The following is a 24,731-nucleotide window of genomic DNA, read 5'->3' as shown; positions in this document are numbered from 1 at the left end:
ACTGCTTGGCTCTAATCAGTGCTGGAATGTTTTTATATAAATTTTTTTAAAGAGACATATACATAAGTGACATAATGAATCAGAGACCGTATATTTCTTCATTGTTAATGAAATTCAGTTAAAAGTGTAGGAAGTGATAAAAAAATACTGTTAGTAATGTGTTTTACATAAGAACACAATATAGAAAGGGAAGTGCAATTAAATCTTAATGTGGACATTTTTTATTTTTAGTTTATCATCTGGTTTACATTTTGAGTGCCTTCACAGACAGTAAATTATGCTGGCATTTCTTAGGGAATAACTGCCATGTTAATTTAGTTTAATAAAATAACTGACATAGAAAAGGGGGGAAAACAAGCAAGAAGAGAGTCCCAACCCCCACTCCTTATCTTTAGCTAAGTATTCAAATGCTTTCTATATGAATTGTCCGTGGTCCAACTCCAGCGCCATGTAATAATACAATACATTACAACACAATACAATACAATCTTGGATTTCTGTAGCGCCCTTCATGCGAGCATCCCAGGGTGCTTTACAATCATTACGAGTTAAAATTAAAACTGAAGCACATACAATTCCTAATAGAATCATTTTAAGAATGCTAAACAGAACAAATAACTTTTAAGTCTAGATTTAAAAGTCCCAACTGTCAGAGCGTTCCTTACTTCAATTGGCAATGAGTTCCAAAGCTAGAGAGCAAAGCGACTAAAGGCTCTCTTATGTTATGTTAAAGGATCTCTTATGTTGTTTATACTCTTATAGTACTCTGCAATCAACCAGTTTCCAATACAATTTTTCTTTTATGTGTTATTTGCAAATCTTGTTTTAAAAGAAAACTGGGGAGTAGCTGGGGAATAACCCTCTAGCATAAGTTAGAGAAAATCAGGGTTCACACACAGACACATCTATAGACATAAAATGTCTTAAGTGGTGCATTAAGAAATGATATAAGAAAGCATTTATAATAAATGTGCAATTCCTGAGCAGTGTATTATTTACTGGCACTAAATATGCTGCAAAGATATATATAAAGGACACTTTAAACACTAGTTATTGTATATGGCTTCTGTCAAGATCATCATTGCAGTGAAAGTGAAATAAAACAGAGTTCAGTTTTATAATGTATACAAGGCATCTGTTCTCTGAAATTAGCACCGTGTTCCTTATTTTATTCCTGCCACTTCCCTAAAACTTCAAGGCCATATTATGCAGACACCCTTCACGTGAGTACAGACTGAAAACCACACAAGTACAGACCAGAATTGGCCGGTACATGGAGAATTGGAAGGAGAAGCACAGAAACATCATCTGCCTACAATCCACAGAACCTCCTCCACTGAGTTTAGGGCTCTGCAGTGTCGGGGCCAGAGGTGAATAAAAGGCTGCTACCTAGAATCTCAGCATTTATCTTCTGAGAGTCGGTTGCGCAAAGTATCATGCATTAGCTTGCACAAAAACATCCTTCCAAGATAGGAATCCCTAGCCCGAGCTGGAAGCAGATGCACGTGGGGGCCCCATGACAGTAGGTCCCTTCATTGCTGTACTAGCAGGGCCCTCTGAGGTCAGAGCCTATATTGATTTGGTAAGGGACACATGCCATCCCCAATCAGTCAGTGAGTAAACCCAGAAAAAGAAACTGATTCTTCTAGCCCAGTTCATGAATTTCCCTCCTGGAGAGAATGTTTTGAGCCTTAGTTATAATGTTTCAGGTATAAATATCTTTCTACCTCTTCACAGTAATTCTATTTTCCTTCTATTAAATTTTCAGGTCAGGAAATTGTTTTATATTATGTACAGAAACATCTAGACATGTTTTAAATCTTCAAAAATAATATCTAAACAATGTTGAGAGTCTGATTTAAACTGGGGTGGGGGGGTAGAAAAACCCTTAGAAATTCTAATTAGAGAGGAGACTCTTTGTCCTCTACTTAAGTTGTGAAAGAGGCACCATAGCAGCAAAGTTAAGGATGAAGTTAGTCTTAACACTGGAATTTTCTGGCATTTCTTAGTGAATGGTTGTCCCCCCCTGCTTTTTTTCCCCCTCCTGTGTGCCAATGCTCATAGAAGATGCCAGATTGAAAGTACCAGAGACTGAAGATTATTTAAATGTACCCACAGAAAAGGTATAGCAGCATAGGGAATAGCAAGAAAAGCCTCATGCCATATCATGGATATTCTTAACTAATTACTTGTAAGAGTCACCTTGAGGAAAGTTCAGCCTCCATCCCCGTCCAGTCCAGAGATGCCAACCTTGGTCTGAGGCTTTTCGTGATTTTTTTTTTGATAAACATTAGGGAGGTTGCTTGGACTTCTCCCCTTGAACCCAGAAACTGGGACCTCTCCCTCCCTTCAAGATACCTCTCCTCTAACCATACCGAACAGTACCTCTCCTCCCCACCTTTCTCATCTTTAGCCAAGGGAGAGAGAAGCCTGGGTCCTCAGGCCCCCATCCCTCATTGCACCACTGACTCCCACCCCCAAACAGGGAGAAGGGGAGGACTGTCCCCAGGGAAGTGCCCTCTTATACTGCTTACAGTCCTCAATTGCCTTGGCCAGTTCCAGGCCTGGACCTCCTTCCCAGGATGATCCTACTGTTGCATCCACTCAACTGACACTGCCTCCCCCGCAGACTTCAAAGTGAGGGTCTGACACGAGGCAAGCTGGGGTGATTGGCAGTAGGGCTTAGGATGCTGGATTCATTGCCTAAACCGGAGGCTGTGTGTTGGTGTTTTAATAGTCCCTTGTGGACCCTCCTGGCATGCTCTAAGTACCTCCAGCACATTAATGTAGTCCAGCAGGGTATACACAGGGCAGCTACAGCGCAACACACAGCCTGTGATTTAGGCGGTTAATTCAGCAGTGCCCCAATCCATTCAAATTTGTCACAGCTTGCCTCCTCTCAGACCATCACTGTGATGTCTGGGCACGTGCTGCAGGGATGATGAAGAGCATACTGTCTCTCTCTCAGTCTCCCCCCATGGCATTATTTGCTGTGTTTGTTGAACCCAAGTGGTTGTGAGTGACGCATAAAAGTGTGTGTGTGTGCTTGGAAAATTAGTAGATCTAAGCCTAGATAATGTAAAAATCAAGGGGATTATGAAAAATTAGGGATGGTCAGCATCTCTGCCAGGCCCTCGCCTCTCTGCAAAGATTGTCACAGGAGTGCCATTCATGATGATGGCTTCTGTCACTGACACCTGTCCACTCAGAACTAGACTAAGAGCAGTACTCATTTCACCTAAACTATTGTATGCTGGTGTGTTGGTATTTGCAGTGTTGTTGTAGCTGTGTTGGTCCCAGGATATTAGAGACAAGGTAGGTGAGATAATAGCTTTTATTGGACCAACTTCTGTTGGTGAAATAGGCAAGCTTTTGAGCTACACAGAGCTGCTCTTCTAACTTTCAGGCATTACTGTCCTTGAAGCAAAAGGCTCTGTATCCCATTAAAAATACCTGAGCCATATAGATCAGTGTTTTTCAAACCATGGGTCACGACCCAGTACTGGGTAGCGGCATGTAAAGTCGTGGGGTGCCTTGGTCTGGTCAGCACTGCAGACCGGGACGTTAAAAGCCACGTTGGCGGTGCTGCCCAGCTAAGACAGGCTACTGCCTACCTGTTCCGACACCACGCTGCGACCTGGAAGTGGCCAGCAGCAGGTCCGGTTACTAGGCAGGGGGACCACGGGGGTCCGCGTGCTGCCCCTGCCCTGAGCACTGGCTCTGCACTCACGCTGGCCGGAAACCGGCCAACAGGCACTGCCCCCTCCAGCTCCCGTGGTGCTGACCAGGAGCTGCCGGAGGAAAGTCCGTGCTCCAATCCCCTGCCCCAGCCCTGAGCCCCCTCAAAACCTGGAACCCCTTCCTGGACCCCAAACCCCTCAGCCCCAGCCCAGAGCCTTCACCCCCAGTCCAGAGCCCTCATTCCCTGCACCCCAAACCCCACATTCCAACCCCCTGCCCCAGCCCAGAGCCCCCTCCCACACCCTGAACCCCACAGCCCTCACCCCTGCACCCCAGCCCTCCGCCCTGAGACCCTCACACACCCCAAACCCTCATCCCCAGCTCCACTGGGTCGCAGACAAACAATTTTCTTCAACTGGATCCCCAGAAAAAAAGGTTTGAAAACCACTGATATAGATGACAGAAAAGGTTATATCAATTTAAAAAAACACATTTATCAATGTTAACTTTCAAGGGGATTATGAAAATGAAAGTTAACACTTTAAAATTTTTTAACAAAAAAACCAAACACAGATACCAAGTCAACATGTATAAATACACTTAAATTGTTCTAAAAGTCAGTTTTTCCCTCACTAACCTGCCAAAACCTGTGTCCAGGCCCTCAAGGTTCTGTGTTTCCCCTACAATAATCGAGGGCATCTTTAAAAAAATCTAGAGCAATGTAAAGAATGCGGCTCCCTGTTCTGCTTTAGATATTAGTGATACCATTAACTGTTGCAAAAGAAACCGAAATCTGAAGACCAGAGCTTAGGTCTAGCAGGTAAAATTAAAAGAGGGGGAAACCCACCTTTTAGTTCATTATTAAAAATAATTTTAGTATACACAAACACGCATTATGGTAAACTCAAATCCTGGTCCCATTGAAGTCAAAAGCAAAACTTCACAATTGTTCAGTGGCCCAGAATATAGTGGTTAATTATGTACAAAAAGTTTTTCAACTGGGGGAAAAAAAAAAAGTTCTGTGTTCACTTTTAGTTTCATACAAAAGGGACCTTTTCAATATGGATTATTGTTTACCAAGATGGCCAGAACGTCTACCAGTTTAAGATACTCAATTCCTGTCCCTACTGAACGTAATATCTTCGTAGCTATACAATAATTTGGCATTTAGGTAGCTAAATATTGTTGGGCAGCGTTCTGCTGCCAGGTATTTGAGTAAAAGAACTCTTAAGGAAGAGCTGCTTAGCTCTCTTGGTCTTCCTAAGGGAAGGAAGAAAAGAAGTTGCTTTCTTTCTTCCTCCACACCCCAGCCTCGGCAGCAGCTGGATTCCACTGCTCCGGCCCCTTCAATGGAGAGGGGGATAGGAACCTGCAGCTATGCCCCCTCTCGCCTTGTCTGCTGCAGGGCAGGAGAGAGACAAGATCCCTGGGTGAATGTGGAGGCAGGCCTATTGGATATCCCTCTGAAGGCTGGAGATAGAAGGGAGAGGATCAGCTAGCCACAACCTGAAATTGTCAGGCATTGAGATTGAGGGTGAAGTCATCCAGAAAACCACAAGAGAAGAATGCTGACCAGAGAACTTCTAAGGTCTGAATACAACTCAGTGCAATCATTTCTCCCCAAAAGTAACAAACTGTAAACATTTTGCCATACTATATATATTTGGGTTGAGAACAACATGAAGGAGGCAGCACAATAATACACTGATACTTCGTGGAAAATCAGAGTTCTGAAATGGGCAAGATGTGAGGCATTTGCTAATCTAAGAAAAGACTATTTAATGCATTTCCTAGTCATTGCAGTCCCAGTTCCTGAAAAATGATCTGGGTAAGCAGAGCTTGGCACCTGTGCCAAGCCCCGCTAACTCTGCATGGACACAGGGGTCTGCCCACGTGGAACAGTTTGCAGGTTCTGGGCCTGATATTTGAACAAAAGAGAAATGTGTTTTTATATACATATATTATGTTTGTGTAAAGTATATACAATATGTATAGGCACAATACAGGACAGTGATATAGTAGAAAGGTTTGATCAAAATGCATTTGGGACAACTGCATTAATCCCAGTAGTGAAGCTATTAAAACCCTTTGTACCATTCTGCATATGCCACACATTTTACAAAAATACAACTTTGGAAATGCTTCTGAATTTGTGTGGGTTTGTTTTTACTTTTTGTTTGTTTTTGTTTCCTTGCACCTAAAGTCAGTTAGTCAGTCTCAGTTCCAGAAGAGAAACTAGAAAGGTTTCTGTGAAAAAAAGAAAAGAAAAGGAAGAAAAAACAAACCCCACTGATACGTAAACAATACATCTATAAAAATATCATGACACATGAAGAGATCCCAGATGCTTCCAGAGCTAGAAGCAAGTGCAGCTTGTTCACTGCAAAACTGGTAATCCCCTTTTTCTAATGATATAAAGCTCCTTTATTAAAACCCTGAAAGGCTGTGAGATATCAGGCCTTAAATCTAACACAGATACCAGGACTGGATATTGCCTATCCTGATCTGTAGGCCCGTGTAATCTGAAGGTCTGGGAAACAGAGAAGACAATTCCATGTTTGGAGAAAACAGAAGCACTCTCTCTTTTCCCCAACTACTTCTATAGCTGGTTGATATAACAATATAATTCAAAAGGGCAACGGTTGGTGACTGTTTGAATCGTTTCAGAGGTTTAAAATGCTAGTAGTAGTCCCAGAGGAAACTGATTAGTTGGCAGGGCTCAGGTAAGGTGATCGGGGTGCATGACAAATGTCCTTTGTCACATAGCCATTGCTGCTATGGGTGGGTGCTTTGTACAGAAACATTTTCAAAGTCATGTTCAAATACTAATCACTATAAACACCTCTATTGGGTAGGAAATTAGTTAGTTATCCCCATCACACAAAAGGGAAACTAAACTAAATGTAAGTGACATGCCCAAATACCCAACAACACACAATGAGAGTTGCAAAACTATTGAGAGAACTCAGGAGTTCCTGTTTCCCAGATCTAGACTCAGGCCACTACCCCATGCTGCCACTGTAATATATCAGCTTATATGAGAAAGAAAACGGGGGTGGCGAGTGAAAAAGTTATGAAAGCCTGGTAAGTCAGACATGAAAAGTTTCTTGCATAGCATCTACATATTCTGCTAGTCTGTGGTAATTAGAGAGATGAGGTGACTGAGCTAACATCTTTAACTGGACCAGCCTTTGCTGGTGAAAGACTCTTCTTCAAGCTCGTCTGTCTCACCAACAAAAGCTGGTCCAATTAAAAAAAAAAAAAAAAAAAAAAAAGTTACCTCACCCACCTTGCCTTTTTAACATCTTCGGATCAACACAGCTACAACAACTCTGTTGTAGTTGTAGTCTATGGTAGTGACATTCACTAACCTAGGGAACAGCATGCAAATATCCAGTGGCTTGCAATTCACCATCTGAAATTAGTAGCTGTTCTTTTCGTTTGCCTGCTTGAGGCCAGAATTTGAGAACAATCTCTGAACTCTTATGTTTTTAATTGAATGGTAATTTAGGCTCACATACTAGCTCCAATCCACCCACAGGACGTGATTTATGTCAATGAAAATTCCTTACAATCAAGGCCAGCATAGTAAGTGAAACTTGGCCTTAGGGGAAGTGGGGAAAAACAGGAGTAAGGCACAACATTCTCAAAAACAAGACAGTTACAGTAACCTTGGAAGAGAGATGCATTCCACCCTTTTCACTAAAACAGCAGTGTTACAATGGCATTTTGCTAGAGAAATGCAGGAGGAAGGTATGAAGAAGCAAGAAGGCAACACGTTATACCTAGATGCCACGAGACACCAATTGTAGCAAATGATCAAGAAAATCAATGGCAAAATAGAAAAGATAGTAAAAGGAGGAGGAAAAGAGTCAAGAAATAGAGCCTAATAATTTAGGGCCAAACTGCATCACAAATACAGTTTACATTTGCCTACAGAACATCAACAGTCCATAACTACATCAACATTTTCCTACAAAATATAGTTGGTTTGCTTTTGCAGCAGAGAACTGTTAGTATTCTGAATGAAATTATATGCAAACACTCATGATCAACTGACTGAAGTAAACAAGTTTTAGTTAGGGACATCACTCTTTCTAGCTTTCCACTCTCAAACGATACATTGGCAATGCTGCACATACACAAAACCATTTTACATACCGTATGAAAAACGCTTCCATACCGATGCAAAAAGGGTATTGGTAAGGATAGTTTGACAGACAAAAATCTGACTAACCTTGGGTTATTTTTCTGTTTTTAATAAACTAGATAACTGTGTTAAGAAGTTATAGTTAGGTGTCTATATCTAGCTGATCCCAGGAGAGAGGATGTCTCTAAGCTTTTTAACGCACTCTTATTTCTGATCTCTAGACTGCAAATGCATCTGTTTCGGAGCACTCCCAATTAATTTAAGAAACACAGTTAATGTCCCAATATTGCTCATAAACCAGTGTCTCCCACATGAGAGTAATATACAATTAATTATATCTGTCTGAACATTTAACCATTTTTTGATAATTTAAGGAGAGATGGGTAGGTCAACGTTTTTAGGTACCATGATCCAAAGCTTACTCAAAGGAATGGAAAGATTCGCATGGAATTTTAAAAGGGCGGATCCAAACTCCATTAAAGCTGATTTTTTTCAAGATTGATATTTTTTAAACTTTATAATGGAATAAAAAAACAGATTGTTTTCAATCTTTGCAACCCAAACATTGCACCACTGAGCTAGAGCAAGAGGTAATGAAATAAAATCTGCTATAAAACAAAACTAAAAGCAGACATCTCTTTCCCCAAGCTGAAAGAAACGCAAACACTAAAAGATCATAAGGAAAGTTAGGGTTTTGCAATTCTTTGTTTTAATAATTCCAACTGTTATTGTTGTGGACTTATATTTTAAATAGGATTTGTTTTACATGGCATTATCCCTTTAAATTACTGTTACTCAGGGACACTGAATTTGCTACATTATTTAGTTGAAGGAAGTATTTATACACAGTTTTCCACCAAAATGTTAATGTTGAATCTAAAGATATTCCTTTCTAAGTCTGCTTTACTCTACATTATATTGTTGCATCATATGTACATATGTGGACAAGTTGCAACAAGACAATATGCCAAAATGTAAATTAAATCTTGTCTCCAGACAATTTACTTGCTTTCTATCGGTATCAAATAAAAAAATAAAGCTGGTGAACCAAAGTGGAGCGAATCCTAAATTATCTGCAGTCTCCATGAGCCAGCAGTGCAAGAACGCGCATGCTTGTACAGTAGGTATGTGCAAGATAGCTTTGCAAACATATTACTAGAATGGTTTGCAACCAGTGAAGATAATTTTGATTATTTCCACTCTGAAAATTCCTGTATCAGAACCATATCATTGAAGACAATCTAACCACAGGAAAAATAGTGATGGGAAAACAGTCTTAGCTAATATGTATATCTAGCAGATATATAATATCTTGTCTAAATAAACTAAGGGCCCTGCTTCTGAAAGACTCCAGTATTCTGAGAAAGGGAAGTAAATACTTTTTAAAATAATCTGACTTCCTTTCTCCCCCACCATGACCAGTATCACTGATTTATAAACAGAATTTCTGTCTGAAGTCAACTGCAGCACAGCAAAATACATTTGAAAAATCTGAAGGGAGAAATAAATCCGTTGTTCCTACCTCATCATCACTGGGCACAATACAGTAAAGAAAAATAAATTCTCCTTCAAGACAATTTAAATCAATGACAAAAGAACAACGTAAAGCAAGGTAAGCAGCAGTTCAGTGTTTAGCAATGGGTAATATACGATTTCATCCTTGTTAGATGTATTTTGATTAGTTCTAATAAATGACTGATTTTCTTTTGGTTGTTTGTAATGACAACACATCATCTAAGGAGCTTCATTCTTTTCTCCCCTCCACTCATTCAGTACGGTAAATAGACTGTCTAGTTTTATGAATTAGCATTTAAAACTGGTGTAGGTTATGCAACAAGCATTCAATTTCAGTAGTACTTTTGACAGCAGTAAGTAAAGAGCCTTTTAATAACTTCAACACGTGCTTGAAAAAAGTAGTTACATGAAAGCAGTTCAAAGCCTGAAGACAAAAACCAGTAAAAATCCAGTTTGGTATGAGACAATTCTAGTGAACCTAGTGCAGTGTAAACAGCCTTTCACATTTTCCCCAAGGGCAAATACTGTAAGACTATATCTGAAATGAATCAAGCATATTTAAAAAGATCACAAATTGGTGAAATGAATGTGTATTTTTGGCAGATTCCCTTCAGATACTACTTGCTACAGTCTATAGAAATCTCTAATCTCACATCAGTGTCGCCTACAGTGCTTCATTATTTATTACATGTTATGCTAAGTACCTGTGAAAGGGGACATTCCTTGGCCAATGAACTCTGGTTCATATCCTTCAGTAAGTCCTTGAGAGCATTTCTTACTGTTGTGTGAGACCACTGTTCAGGAGGCAAGTCTTCTAGTTTAGGGCAACTATTTGAGACATAGATTAGAAAAGGGATTATTACAAGATTGCATCCTGCTGCAGAACATTCCTTTAAGACAGACAGATTTCATTTTGCGCATCAAGCAGATGCATCTGGAGATTGCTCTCGGTCTCCTGATTGTTCCGATTAGTTAATTACTTTATACAACACATCTGCTGTATTGATGCATGAATTATACATCAGCTGCATGTGGCGACTATTTTTTCATGTTACTTCTACCTTCCTGCTCTGATGCGCTTGGTAAAACAATTTAAGGTGTAATGCTTTCTCACAACTGATCATGAAAAGCATTAATATATTAACCAACCATTTTTTTCTTTTTTTGTTACTGTGAAATTTAAGAACCTAGACAGCAACAATAAGTGTGAACAAGTCATTCTTTTACAAAATGCACACAGATGGTACTGTTCATGATATGCAAAAATATTTTTCTCTTAAGTAAACTTTATGTAAAATGCCTTCTTGTAATGCATCATTTAATTGACTAAAATGCAATATACTTTTAATGAGATATCCAGAGAAAAATCTATGTATCAGAGCTATACGCATGAAAGTTTTCTACAACAGCATGTTGTAACTTAAAATTATAACCACCAAAAAGGAATGTAGATAAGCTTTTGAACTTTGAGCACACAGCACAGTGGGAATCAAATACAAGCTATATTAACCCTAACAGTGGACAAATAGCAGTCCATGTCCTAGGACTGGTATGTGTGACTCACCTGTGTAACTGGATTTTCAGTGTGACCACATGATACACATCTTGCAGCATGTCTGCTACTGTAGCATCAGGGGCATCTGTCACATAGGAGAGTGGAACTGGATTCCACTTCCCAACCTGGATTAGCCCTGTGCCAGACAGAGAAATTATTTAATAAACGTACCTTACAAGGCTTTGAAAAATACCTGTGATTTTAAGCAGTGCCACCGTCCTGGATTCCATGCTCATTTATTTGAAGACCAGCACAAAAACACCCTGCAAGTTAGCTCTCCATGCTATGAAATTATGTAAATGCATTACAGTAAATGATTAAAAATACCTTCCGAATATACTCTCAAGTTTCTCAGAGTTCAATAAGACAATCAATCATTCATACACATTATATAGGATTTTATAATGCAAGACCTCAGTACTAAAAATACTTCACAATCCACAAAACCCATCAGTAACAGAATAAAAAAACAGAGCTAGATATTTAGTCATAAACGCAAGTTGACTCTCAACAGTCCATCTGCTCAAATATGCTTTACACTTCCTTGTGGATCCTCAGTGGAGCAGATTATTAAGGTCAATAAGCATACTAATGATTCAGTTGAAGTCATTTTTTTTAAATTATAATCTACCTCAACATTCCATGAGCAAAGCATATGCTAACTAAATAAAAATACATTAAGCAAAAATTTAAAAAGAAACAATAATAATTGCACTGCATTCCTGAAAAATTTTCTACATTTCCCCCCATAAAATAAACAGTACAGTTTAGCAATCATATTTACCTTTCGCTTGGGCAGCAGAGCTATGAGAATATCCAAGTGATAGCAATGCCATTTCAATCAGTTGGTTGAATAGCATGTCCTTCCTTACCAACACAAATTCTGCATGCTCCTCCTTACAGTCATACTCAATGGAATTTTCATAATGTTCCACTACACAAAAAACTGGAAGCATAGTTCCTATTGAAAAAAGTAAAATATACAATATTAACTGGTGTTATTGTAGGGATAAGGAAGAAATCTACAGCGTTACATGGCTAAAAGCCTTATAAACTGGCAGATGAATATCTAGGGGTATTCTGTATTTGTGAAAAACACCACTCCCTCCCCACACAAAAAAGAGTTATTTAAAATAAATATTTCCATAAAAGGTACGAATGCAAATATAACCCTACTACTACTTCATCTCTACAGAACAGAGAATTACCTGCCTGCAGAAATAAATAATAAGGCTGACAGGAGAGAAGTAAGTTGGTTGTCTCTGTCCTGTCTGATTTGTTGTGAGTAGCATGCAGCGTGAGAACCTAAATACATACTGCAGATGTCTTCAGAGTAAGCCATTTTAATGGCATCTACATAATTTTGTTCATTAACGTTAAAACTTTCCTAATTGTGCCAAAAATATTCAATTACCTTTGATTTAAAAATTTCACCTTTGGTCTTTTGTTAAACCCCCATGCTAATAAACTGTACAAGGAAACAAAGCAAAACTTAGTGCTAACTGATGCTGTATTTATTTTCTGGATGTAACCAGACCACTACTAAACTGCAATTCCAAGACTTGTATCTTTAAGAAACAGTAATAATAATTTTAATTCAGTTTTAAATTTACCTGCAGTTGACACATTTTTTGGCATATGTATTTTGCTACTTCACACCATATATTTCTAGTCTTACTGTAGATATGATTTGTATGTCCAAAAGTCATTTTCTTGCTTTTGTTACTAATTTTTTTTTTTTTTGGGGGGGGGGGGGGGGGGGTATTTGAAGACAAAATGTTTCCCCACACCTTTTGCTTAATTCAGTGCAATCTACTAGACCATGACCAGAAGATTAACAGAGAGCCCAGCAACACTTACTGCTGGGAAGAAGCATTCTTCTGGAAGTCAGAATTGTGGATTTCTTTAAAACTGTATTTATTTTATACAAAATAGCAGGGTACTACAAAAAGACCTTGGAACTGCAGCCCCAATCCTGTTCTTAGTGAAGTCAATAGCAAAACTCCCATTGGCTTGAGACGTGCAGAATCAGGCTCCTTAATGACAGGAAGCAAAAGGGTTAAAAAGCAGATGCACATGAACTGGCTTATGGCAGATTGCCAGAGGGGTATCATTTTTAGTATAAATGATGACAAGGGTTACTTTAACAGGGCACCCAGGATCTCCAATTAGTCCTGCAATGTTAATGCCTCTGTGAGCACTGCCCTCTAGACTTATAGGGTATGTCTACACTGCAATTAAACAACCACGGCTGGCCCATGTCAGCTGGCTTTCTAACCTGCAAAGGTGCATAAAAGATACTATAATTGAAAAAATAATTTATTGCTGATGATATATGCTTTAAAACCCCTTTGTTCACTTGTACTCCTGTCTGTAACAAAAGATTATAATAAAAAGATAATATGCTTAAAAGGTATTACACACACACACACACACACACACACCCCCCACATCTGCAATAAGCTGTTCACCAGAGAGTCAGTCTCTGGGAAACAAATCCCTTCAGGCTCATTTGGAAAAGCTCACAAACTCAGTCCGGTTTGCCCAATAGGCTCAGCATGAAAGACAAGACAAAATGCTTGCCAATATTTATGTAGTGGGGGGGGGGGGGGGAGGGAGAAGGGGTTCTGTTGTTCTTGTTTTTAAATCACAGAATAAGACAAGTCAGGAAGACCAGAGCAAAAATAGCATATGTAAACTGCCAATTTCTTCACTGGTTTTAATTGCGCTTTGGAGAGAGATTTCCAAAAACAGAAAAACCCCACACAAACTTCACTTGGGAGTGGGTTTTCCCCAGCTCTCACAGTTCAAGTCTGACCTGATAGAAAGTTTCACTGTTAAATATCTGAAGGCAAAATCTACCTCAAGCTTTATTTTCATGTGAAATACATAACTCTGTTTCAAAAACAACAAAAGGCAGGGAGTGAAATACTGCATTTGTTTTTTTAATTTCCCACTCCCCCCTACCTCCAGTAGGCTACAAAAATTAGACTATAAACACACATGCACTGATATTTCATTTTATGTACAAATGTCCCATAAGTTACAGCACTCCTAAAAATGTGCTACTTGAAACAAAACAGTAGGACCTCTTGACCAGATTTTGATGCAAATTGTAGATATCAAAAGGTGTATCCTGGTAGTGTGACACAGGTATCATCTGAATACAAATCAAGCTGCTAAACCTTCTAGCGACTGTCACTTGTGTCCTTCTGCTAATTGAAAAACATTATGCAGAAGAGCACAATCTTAGCTGGCTGATCACTCTTGCTAGTATTTGGCAAGAAATTCAAGTGCAGCAACTTTATAACCTTCTAGTATTAAAGGGGAGAGCACTGGTCAGTGCTAAAAATAAACATGATTTAGACCTGAAGGCAGCGTTAGAGCTTTTGCTGAAGGTTTATGAGTCTGTGTAAACAGCACGTCTGCCATAAGGAGCAGTGAAGTCTGTAGAATCCTTGTCTAAAACTGTCCTGGCATTAAAGTTTGCTGTGCAAATATCACATAATACCAGAGACAGCTGAAATCTCCTATTTAGGAATTTATGGAACTTATATGTTTGCAGGCGTCAGAAAGTCCTTTTTATATTGCCCCAGTGCTTCACAGTACAATATTAATGCACTCTGTTTGAAAAGCCATAATAAATTATATTTTTAATGCTCTTACCCTGGCTTTCTTAAGATGCATACATTCTTGGCAAACAATCAATAAATAGGGTAATCATGAGCAGAGGCCAAAGAATTTGCTGAAGTGCTGTTTTTCCATTTTAATAGATAAAGATCTAACAATACGGACTGCTGTGTCTGTTCATTTCAGGATCAATATATTCTTTGTTTTCGCCAAACCAAGGAAAAAATAAATGATTGTATGATAAATGTTACGCATCAGACACAATGAAATTCCACTGCCTTCTAACTTTACGTGTTTAATGGTGTTGGCTGCATTTTACACTTTGCTTAGCAAATGCAAGAAAAATCTGAATTATAAACATATAGCAATTATACTGAGAAAAAGTAGAGGTCATTTTAAAACAAATGCCAAACACATACAGCATGTTTTGATTTAAATTAGCAAGTCTGTAGTATACAGTCAAAAAGATATATTTTGATATACAAGATTAATATATTATGGTGAATTTTAAAGTATTTTAATACAAACAAAAGCCACACACACACACACACACACACACCAATCAATGATTCTAAATGTGCTTTTTCCTTGTGAGAATGCCTAATTACAGCAAACCAGCCACTAAAAAAATATGATGCCCAAGATGTTCATTGTTCAATAATGAATTGTACTTAAGAAAATAAACTGTAAAGATTGACATCATAAATGACTTTTCCAGTGTGATACCTAAAGATCTGAAAACTTTCTTCAAACAACTTGCAACTGTTAATGAAATCCTGTTGACTTTTCCAAGCTTGGATTACCACTAAGAGCAAAGGCAAGAATTAGGTTTTTAGGATTTTGTGTATCTTTTTACATATTTCAGTGCTGCTTCGCAAAACAAACTAACCAGAGAGTTTATTACATTAACTGTCTTTCAGTGAAGAATCTGGTCTAATGAGGACAACTAAAATTAAGACAGTCTTTACCTTAACAAAAATAAGACTCCACCCTGGAAAGCAAGATGCTCCACCCAAACATGAAGCATACATTTCCCAAATGTGATTTACATCAGAATTGGGAATAAAATATTTTTAGAATGGTGATTCAGCACCGAAATATAAATGAAGTCTGTGAAAAGTATGTTTCCCCACCTAAATGGCAATGCATATATTAATATAATTAATATTTCTCCGATGCAGAATTATTAAAAGTGTTACCTTTTCTAATATTTGTTTTCATCAGGTGTCCAGAGTGTTTTAAAGGCACTCCTTGCATTTTAGTTCCTGTACTTCCAAGTCTTCCTCTTCCTAATGGGCTCCCATTCTGTTCCAAGCGCGCAATTTTGGCTGGTGGACCCTTCGGATCGCTTACATTGTTAGACATTTCTGAATGTTCTTTCCCCTGAGTTGCCTCGTTCAAATGATCCATACTCAGTCCCGCCTCTAAAGATCACCTGCCATGATTTAAAAAATATATATATGTTGTACAAGTGTGCGTATGTGTATGTAGACAGTTAACACATGTACAGGGATACATATGTATTGTAAGCTCGCAATTAATAAGTAAATGAATATTTTAAAATAAGAGAAGATGGCTTAAAAACAGTAATACATTTATCCTCAGAAAATGTTCCCATTCTCCAAAGATTGAATGATTTGGTGAAAAAAATGCCACCTACAGAACACAAACGATGATGTGCAGCCTAGGTAGTCATATTCTATCTTGAATTCTTAAGAATGAGAATTAAATAGGTGAAGGTGATTACTAAGTTACATACTCCAATCTATCCAATGCTACAAACCTCACAAGTGTTTGTTGTAAATCATGAATGCTTTTATTTAAACACCACCACCATGAAAGTGCTTTCTCTCTCCTAGTTAATAAATGCAACTACAACAATGAAACTTTAGGTAAACATGCAACAGATTTATTAGCAACACGAAATATTGTGCATTTAGATCTTTTTCCTAGAAATATGAACCACCTCAATTGCCTTGTAATTTCTGATCAGGTGAGGTTTTGTTTGTTGTTTTTGCATTCTTCCAGGCTGTTTTATATTACGAATTATCAACTTTTGAAAACTTAAAATATGCATATGAAAATTTTAAGATGTAATGAAGTTTTAAATGTTAGGTCAAATATGGGATCTTTTAAAAAGTCAAAACAAACTAAAAGAAGGTGGAAACATCTCTAAATATCACAAGGGTCTCATGTTCAAAAACCACAATTCCTGTGGAACTTCAGAAACCCTCCAACACAGACACACCCCTGCCAGTGTAAAATTGTGTTGATACAGGTATCTGAAGTAAAAAAATTGAAGTAATTTCAACAATATCAAAATTAAGAAAATGGGTATTTTAGCACGTTTGTATTTCTTTTCTAAAAACTTGTTTTTTAAAAACAAACACATTCCAGCTAAATGACTGGATCATTAAAATCCCTAGACTAAAACACAGAGTAAGTTTGTGATTTTAGTTAAATACATACATACATACACACACACACACACACAGACAGAGAAACCTATTTTATCAACCATAAAACAATCAGTTACTGAAAATAGATACTTATCTGGTAGTGGTTTTATTCTGGATTACTATTCTAGTTATATTAGGGTCTGCCACCTTTTTCTGAGTGAGAAAGGTATGGTCACGCTGTCAATTATATTATGTATATAATATAATCACAAAGAACAGGTGACTAGACATTCATTTATGAACTAGTATTTACATTACTGAGTACAAACACTAACACTAGGGGAGTCATATTTAGAAAGACTTGCATGAATCTGATAATTGCTACTTTCTTTCAGTTACCTAGTAATTCAACGCATTTTGTACATTTTTCATTGCAAAGCTATTTAGGTCTGGATTTCTTGGGAGATACCATATATTCCAAAGATAATTCTGTAAACAATTTATCCTGTTTGAACACAGGCTGCTTCATCCTACATAGCCAAGAAAAAGAATCTGTGTTAATCTGGATGTTTATTAGCAACCTAAAGAATGCCGACTGAATAACTGTAAAGTTTAGAAAATAATGGTTATTTATCCTTAAGCTGTAGGGTGACATGCTGAGAACCGATGGTTTACCATTGATCGTGGTCCCATCTGTTTTTTGTTATGAGTCTCATTAAACAATAAATGTGACTATTTTAACCACTTTTTTTTTTAAAATCAAGATTACTTTATCATTACATTAACTGCAGTCTAACCAAAAACTGCAGACTCAAATCATTGACATCTACTAATGTTTCCTTACAATGCTGCTTTATTATAAAGCTGCTATTCTGAAACTAAATTCTTGAGAATAAGAGGATTCACTTAAAAAAAGCCTTACAGAAGAAAATCCCTGTCACTTCTGGCACAACTTAAAAAGTACACTACAACTCCAAGATTATTGCTACAAAAAAGTATCCAGTCATCATGAATAGAATAGTACATCATATTCAATGAATAAAAATGATAGATCATAATTTAGTTAGTGTACTGATTGCTACCAAAACACCAAATAGGTCATTCTAATTTGGCCTTAGAATACCCACCCATAGGCATCCTTTAATCACTTAGTCATCTTGTAAAAAGCTTTACATTACAAAGCAAAATTACATGCACATAAAACACCTAATTTACTCATTTCAACTCCATGCCCAAGGCTAAAGTTCACTGAAACCTCAGCTTGGAATAGCGATGAGCAAGGATCAGCATGGCCTGCCCAGAATGACAGCACTATGGAGTAACTATTATCTCTACAGATGCAGGCAGAGAGTTTATTCGGGTTTCATATTTAGACCTCCTTTACACTAGCTACAAGTTTCCATCCTAGACATTATATAAGGTCGCAGTTTCAACGTACAGTTTCAAAAAGATAACACATGGACATACCAACTAATTTCTTAATTCATTGTAATAGTCCCTATTCCTGAAATAAGGGGAATCACTATTATTTTATTTCTTTAACTCCTCATGAATTAGCCCCCTCCCCCTTTCATCTTCCCTCCTCTTCCCGCTCCCCAATAAAACCCCATAATCACATTTGAAACAGGCGCTGCTCTTATCCATTCCATATGGCTGTCACAATCCAGGCCAAGCTTTCACTGTGACCTTTTAAAGAGACAAAGAAGCAAAGTACTATCTAGAAACAGAAACACTGCAGTTTTCTGAGTGAAATTAGCAAAACCGACCCGAAACTCACCACTTCAAAACTTGACAGCATATAAATAACAAAAACAAAGGAGGTTTCCTCTGCAGCCCGAGCTCTTGAAGAGGAAGAAGTTCAAGACTGATGTTGTCTAAGTCCTTAAAAAAAAACCCCAAAAAACCTAACCCCCCCCCAAAAAAAACAAAACAAAAACCACCCTACACTCCCCCCCTCCAAAAGCCAGCAGTCCTGAAGGCTACTTCCCCTGAAATTCTATTATTTTTCTTTTTTTTGGTTTTGTTTTGTTATTTTCCTCTATGCAGGGGAGGGGCAAAAATAAATGGCGAGAAACAGAGTAGCCATGAGCAAAAACGGCAATGGATAAAAATATTAAATATCTTTTAGGAAAGCAGTTTTCAAGGTTTTGAAATGGAAGAAGGAAGTGAATCTCAAAATTGAACAGATAAGTGTAATGCTAAAAATAAATCTGAAAAACGAAAGTAGTAGATTTAAATGGAGGGGGTGACTTGAGTCTAGCTATTCTTTCAAAAATAATATCAATGCGGACAAGAGCAAGTGGGGGGTGGAAAGAGAGGAAGCTTTTCTATCCAGGGTGAAGAGCAGAAAGTCTACTTCTAGGCTGTCACTTACACTATTATTCTCCAACAAGCATACAGAAGAACAGCGCGCACACAAAAATCAATCTGCTCCTCTCCCCCCAAAACCACTAACAGCCCCCAAACTTTCTGCATGAATTTGTAGTAGGGGTAGGGGGGAGTGTAGAGAAAACAGCAGGAAAAGGCACTAAAATGCCACTTTTAATTTCGCCTTCCCGGTCCGTTCAAAGAAAACACACAACAAAATAAAGAGAGGACCTGTCTCTTCTCATTTACCCGGGGCTGTTGTGAGAGAGAGAGAAAGAGGAGGAGGAGGAGGAAGGAAACGCACACACAACAAGACACTACCACCACCAAAAGTAGAGAGATTTCACTCCCACCGAGTCCACCAACGAGTGTGTGTGATTATTTCAAAATAAAAATGAACAAAAGAGTGATTAAAAAAAACCCCAGACAACTCCACGGAGAGTTACTGCAAATGGCAAAGGAAAAACTGGAAAAACAAAGGTTGCAAAGAATAAAAAAAATAAAAAATCCTGGCTTTGATGCTTGTTTCCCCCTGGCTGGCTGGCTGGCTATTTATTTAGGCCGGTTTGGTGGCTGTGGCTGGATGTTACATGGATGTGTGTGTGTGTCTGTCTGTCCCCGGACGAAGCTGCTTCGCTTTGCTCCCCCCCCCAACCCCCTCTGTGTTTCTGTCCCCATTAAATTATTAGTTGACTCATCACTCCTCCTCCTCCTCCTGCTGCTGCCGCCGCCGTCCCCTGCTCAGAGCCTCCTCTCCTCCAGCGCTTTCTGCTGCTGCCGCCGCGGCGGCGGCTTCTTCTTCCTCCTCCTCATTTTAATACAACAACAACCACCGAGGCCAGCCGGCTTTTTGCAGCCCGAGACTAGGAGGGACGCAGCCTCCCTGCTGCTGCCCGGAGCCCTTCCCCGGCGGCCCCGGATCATCCGACGCGTCCTGGGAGAGAGAGAGAGAGAGAAAGTGGCAGAGGCGGAGGAGGAGGAGGCGGAGGCAGTGGAGGGAGGGAGGGTGAGCGGAGGAGGAGGACAGCGAGCAGGGGTGGAAATGGGAACCGGAGCGAGAAGCGGGATGGGGGGGAGGGGGGGTTGGAAACCAGAGACCCAAAGAGGTGAGTGGGGGAGAGGGTTGGGGAAGGGAGGAGGGGGGGGGAGGAGAGAGAGGGAAAGGGGTGCGATTTCCGGCCTAGGGCGCGCAGGAATTTGTAATCAGCTTGATTAGGGTGAGGCGGCTCTGCATTGATTATACACAATAGCCAGAATAAGAGGGGGCCGCGCGCGCGGCGCAGGCAGAGCGGAGCGGGCGCGCCTGCGAACCACCTTCCTTGCGCAGCAGGAAGGACGCGGAGCTGGGGGGGCCCAACCAGAGTGGGGGCCGGGGTGGGGGGGGGGATTTGAGCAATATCCAGGCAACCTGCCAAGATGTGCGTAATAATCAGCACCCTCCCTCCGCTGCCCTGGTGCCAAGTAGCCAACCCGGGGCGAGGGACGGGACCCCGGGGGATTGCGCACCGGAACCCCGGGGAGAGGAGACGGGGTGGTGCAGGTGACGCTGCTCCGGCTGCCAAGCCGGACAGCCGCAGGGGCACCCGCCAGCGAGCGGAGGCTTCGCCAGGGAAAGCGTGCGCAGGAGCTGGAGCGTTGAGCAGACCTCGCGAGGGGCGGTAAAGAGGCAGGGTGGAGAGCTGCAGCCTGGAAAGCAGGTGCATGGTGCACACAAGGAGCAGGCAGATAACAAATCAGGCTGGACAGAGTCCAGCGTAGGTGATCCCCTTAGACGGGGCGGGGGACGGGGGACCCTTATTTCCCTGCGACCTCGCGTGAAAAAGCTTTTGTTCCTAACAAGAGCCATGGAACAAATTGTAAATAATAATTAAATAAAGTTACTGGCTATATAGTTACTCAAGTTACCAGGCGAGTAAAGGGGAATGCTCTGTCTCTGACTTCTAACATTGCTTCACTTTACTCAAGGTTTTCCCAACCCCTGGAAAAGTGAACAAGAAATATGCTCTTCCCAGAAGTAGTTGCAGTTGGAAGCATACCACAGAAGAAACAGAACTCACCTACCAAGGCACCTAACAATGCAAATGGAAAGAAAGATTCTCTTTTATATTATGCCAGATGGAAGAGATGGACAAGGCACACTTTAAAAGACCACAGTACAGAGACAGGAGGTGGGACTAAACAGAGTACCTATTCAAGTTGTACATAGAACCATAGTCACTTGCATGACAATCTACTACTGTACAGTTTTACAGCAAGGATGATGGTGATGGACATATGTAACAAAATAAGAAATAGACATAATTAAACAACCCCGTATCACAGATATAATAAAATTACAATACATTGAAATAATATAACCCTGATCAAAAAGCAATGCAATACAGTTGTAGCTATCTACAGTCTATAAAATAGGGTCCAAAGCCCACCCAGTGAAATGCAAAGAATAGCAAACTACTGAAACTGTTAAAGTATTCACAAAATAAATGGGTATATGTAAAGCTAAATAGATAACTTTTTCCCATGATTCATTGGGGGAAGACCATACTGACTTGACAGACTTGAAAGCAACAAGTTTGCACAAGCTATGAGAGAACAGGAAAATTAAACTCATTTATTGATAAAGTGCACAAGTTTAGACACACTGTAAAAGAAAGAAAAGCTATATTAGAAGCAGAAGAAAAAGTATAATTGATGCATGAAAATATGTACCCAAATTGGAGAAACAGTACTTCAGGATAACAACTTGGGGAAAAAATGTATTAAAAAAGAGGCAGAGAAGCTGTAATAACTCTAAGTTTACTTTTTAAAGTAGGCAACAGGGAGCTAATAATTATAATATATAAAATGCAAACTACAATATAATTTCTGAACAAAGAAAATACAAATCGATAAATGCTGTGAAGAGTAAAGGTATCACCACATATACGTTACTATAACAAAAGCAGAACATCAAACGTAGGTAAGCTGACATCTACTGAAATAAGTGCAAGCAACATACAGGGCATGCAGGAAAAGAAAATGATAATAGGGTGAAATACATAAAATATTTATCATATTCAGCAATGCACAAAATAGATTATAATCACAGAAGCAGAGAAATGCAATGCTTGAAAATGAATGTATTATATAATATTCAAAGATGTGAAAGTGGAATACTTGTGAAACACAAAGTTGTACACATTGTATGTGTTTCATAAGGTTATTAAAATTATTACTGAGTACATACTGGTAAAAAAAGGAAAACAACAAGAATCATGCTTTACAAAGAAAAAAGACAAAATGTAGATGACACTTTCTATAATAGATGATCAAGGGATAACCCTCTATTCCCACCAGATAGAATGTTTTGGGTAAAGATTTCATCTTTGAATGACTAAATAAAATTCAAACTAACACTTTAAAAATCTAATTTAAATAGTTGAACCTAAACTTTGAGGAAATAGTGGAGAACATCTACACTGGATTAGTTCTCACCTTTTCAAAATAGCCTTTGTGGCACTAAAGTTTAGGAGATGAAAAAAGACTGACCACTGGAGTAGACTAAAGAAAAGAGGAAGATGCTGAAAAATGAGATAACTTCAAGTGACATCACATGTATCTGTTGCTTGCATATGATCAAGAATAAGGAAAGTGCGGAACTTAGGGAAAGAGAGGTGTAGTTTAATAAATAGCTATTAAAAATTCTTGGAACAAGGATTATGGCTATAACACCTTGTAAACTGATCACCAGATAATAAGACAAAATTAAAATCTGTGTTTTACATTTGCCTCAGTATTACAATACATATGTGAAAAAAAACTTAAAATGCTCAAGTTAAAAAAATAAAAAATGATTCATCCTAAAGCACCAAGAGTAAATTAAAAGATTGGGGAGATAAAAATCTGATAATATTTGAGCACAGAGGCCTAAATGATATTGTTATGGACACTTACAAACCCTGACAAATACTCTGTTAATTATATGATCATGCATATGCGTCTTGGGCTTGAGATAAATTGTTATGAGAAATAACTGCTGTTAAATTGCACATATGTACATATACCCTATAAACGCCACGCCACACTAATAAATTTCATTATTGTGTATCACCTACCCCTGTTAACGCACTTATTGCAGGCTCTGAACATTGACTAGTGTAAAACTTTGCTTAGAATGGAAAGCAAAAATTGATACAGTTATTCCTATATTTGCATATCTGAATAATTAAATTTCTCATCAATAATAGGAAACTCAGTTGAAATTTTATTTCACTGGTTTATGATACTGATATCAGATTTTTGTAGTGAAAGGCAAAAATGCTAACATTTTGTAAAAATGTGTAATTGTAGACTGACCATTATGCCAATAGATGCTCAAGTATATCAACTTTTTAATATTATAATGTCCCAGTGGAGGATGTTATTTTTATTTATTAAAAGGAAAGAGATAAATAGATAAAGAAACAGAAGATATGTAAATACCCTGGAATGTATGCAGTCAGTAGTTTAAATATCTGATAACGGCACTTTTCAAATTAGTTGCATGTCAAGTGAAGCCAAATACTTATATTAAAGCTGCCTCATTATAGTAATCAGAAGTAAATATTTTGAATTAGAATATGTCTTCCCAAAACTGTATATGGACACAAAGAAAGTTTGTATCCAGTTTTTGAACTCTGGGAGGAGGTGACTCACTAGATCAGTCAGTGCCTCTGTCAGTACCTGGGTTACAGAATGAATGCCTTTAGGGTGGAGCGTTGCCACAGTGCTTTCTAAGGACTCTGTTCTGATCTTCTCTTGTTCAGAGTAAGTTTGTTTATCTCTGGACATTGTGGGTCAAAACTGTGAAGTTGGTAGGATGGTTGGTGTTTAAAGCAAACAGGAAAAGACCTGGAAGCATCACAAAACTGGCACTAGAGACTGCACATTTAGTTTCATCAGATTTTTGTCCAGATCTGGCTGTGGTTGGATTTTCCACATTTGCATTTCTGACAACTATGAGGCTACTAGTGTGACTCAAGTAATGGCCTGTGTTGGAGGTGGTGCAGAGAGGCTGCACTGCAGCAGGCATCTGTAGGGAAATTCTGGCTGATTCCCAGAGTGTTACATCAGAATGGCAGCTCCTCTGTTTCAAGGTGAAGTGTGCACTCTTCCATGCTTGGTCAGTTCTGCTGCTCAGTGTGGGAAGAGAGAATACTAAGTCCTGGCTTTCAGGAAGCTAGCGTCCATGGTCACTAGAAGGGAGCAGTGGCTCCCCTCTTGCAGAAGCTTGTACTTAATGCTGCTCAGAGGTAAAGGGAGCATGGGGTGGGAAGGTCCTTGCACTTCCCTTCACACTGCCCCTTGTGCCCCTGCGCAGAGCTGGGCAACAGTCAAGTCTACGCATATTTTATACCTTATTTAACACGTGCCCAAGTCTGGCGGTTTAATGCAGTGTGGACTTTCTAGTTACTTC

General features: G+C 39.1%; 1 protein-coding gene and 1 long non-coding RNA gene across 40 annotated transcripts in view; one reads left to right on the top strand and one right to left on the bottom strand.

The window, feature by feature from the left end:
- The window catches only part of SATB1 (SATB homeobox 1), a 108,416-nt gene that overhangs the window by 69,123 nt on the left and 14,562 nt on the right, over nucleotides 1-24,731 (bottom strand). For 11 of the 39 annotated variants that reach the window (XM_043540962.1, XM_043540966.1, XM_037890444.2 and 8 more), the window contains 4 exons: nucleotides 15,731-15,966; nucleotides 11,686-11,862; nucleotides 10,911-11,037; nucleotides 10,051-10,174 (listed from right to left, as the gene is read on the bottom strand). In XM_043540962.1, coding sequence (XP_043396897.1) covers nucleotides 10,051-10,174; nucleotides 10,911-11,037; nucleotides 11,686-11,862; nucleotides 15,731-15,941 — 639 coding nt within the window. In that variant the 5' untranslated portion in view covers nucleotides 15,942-15,966. Of the gene's footprint in view, nucleotides 1-10,050; nucleotides 10,175-10,910; nucleotides 11,038-11,685; nucleotides 11,863-12,761; nucleotides 12,938-15,730; nucleotides 20,761-20,803; nucleotides 20,866-24,731 lie in introns of those variants that run through there. The other 28 variants (XM_043540947.1, XM_043540968.1, XM_043540948.1 and 25 more) reach the window with 19 other exon arrangements.
- Nucleotides 20,676-23,888, top strand: LOC119565389. The gene is made up of 2 exons (XR_006288968.1): nucleotides 20,676-20,715; nucleotides 21,263-23,888. It is a non-coding gene; the product is annotated as an uncharacterized LOC119565389 (long non-coding RNA).

This window comes from Chelonia mydas, chromosome 2, assembly GCF_015237465.2.
Source record: "Chelonia mydas isolate rCheMyd1 chromosome 2, rCheMyd1.pri.v2, whole genome shotgun sequence".
NCBI classification, from domain to species: Eukaryota; Metazoa; Chordata; order Testudines; family Cheloniidae; genus Chelonia; species Chelonia mydas.
Note: the sequence above shows the minus strand (reverse complement) of the source record. Positions and strands in the feature narration are given on the sequence as shown.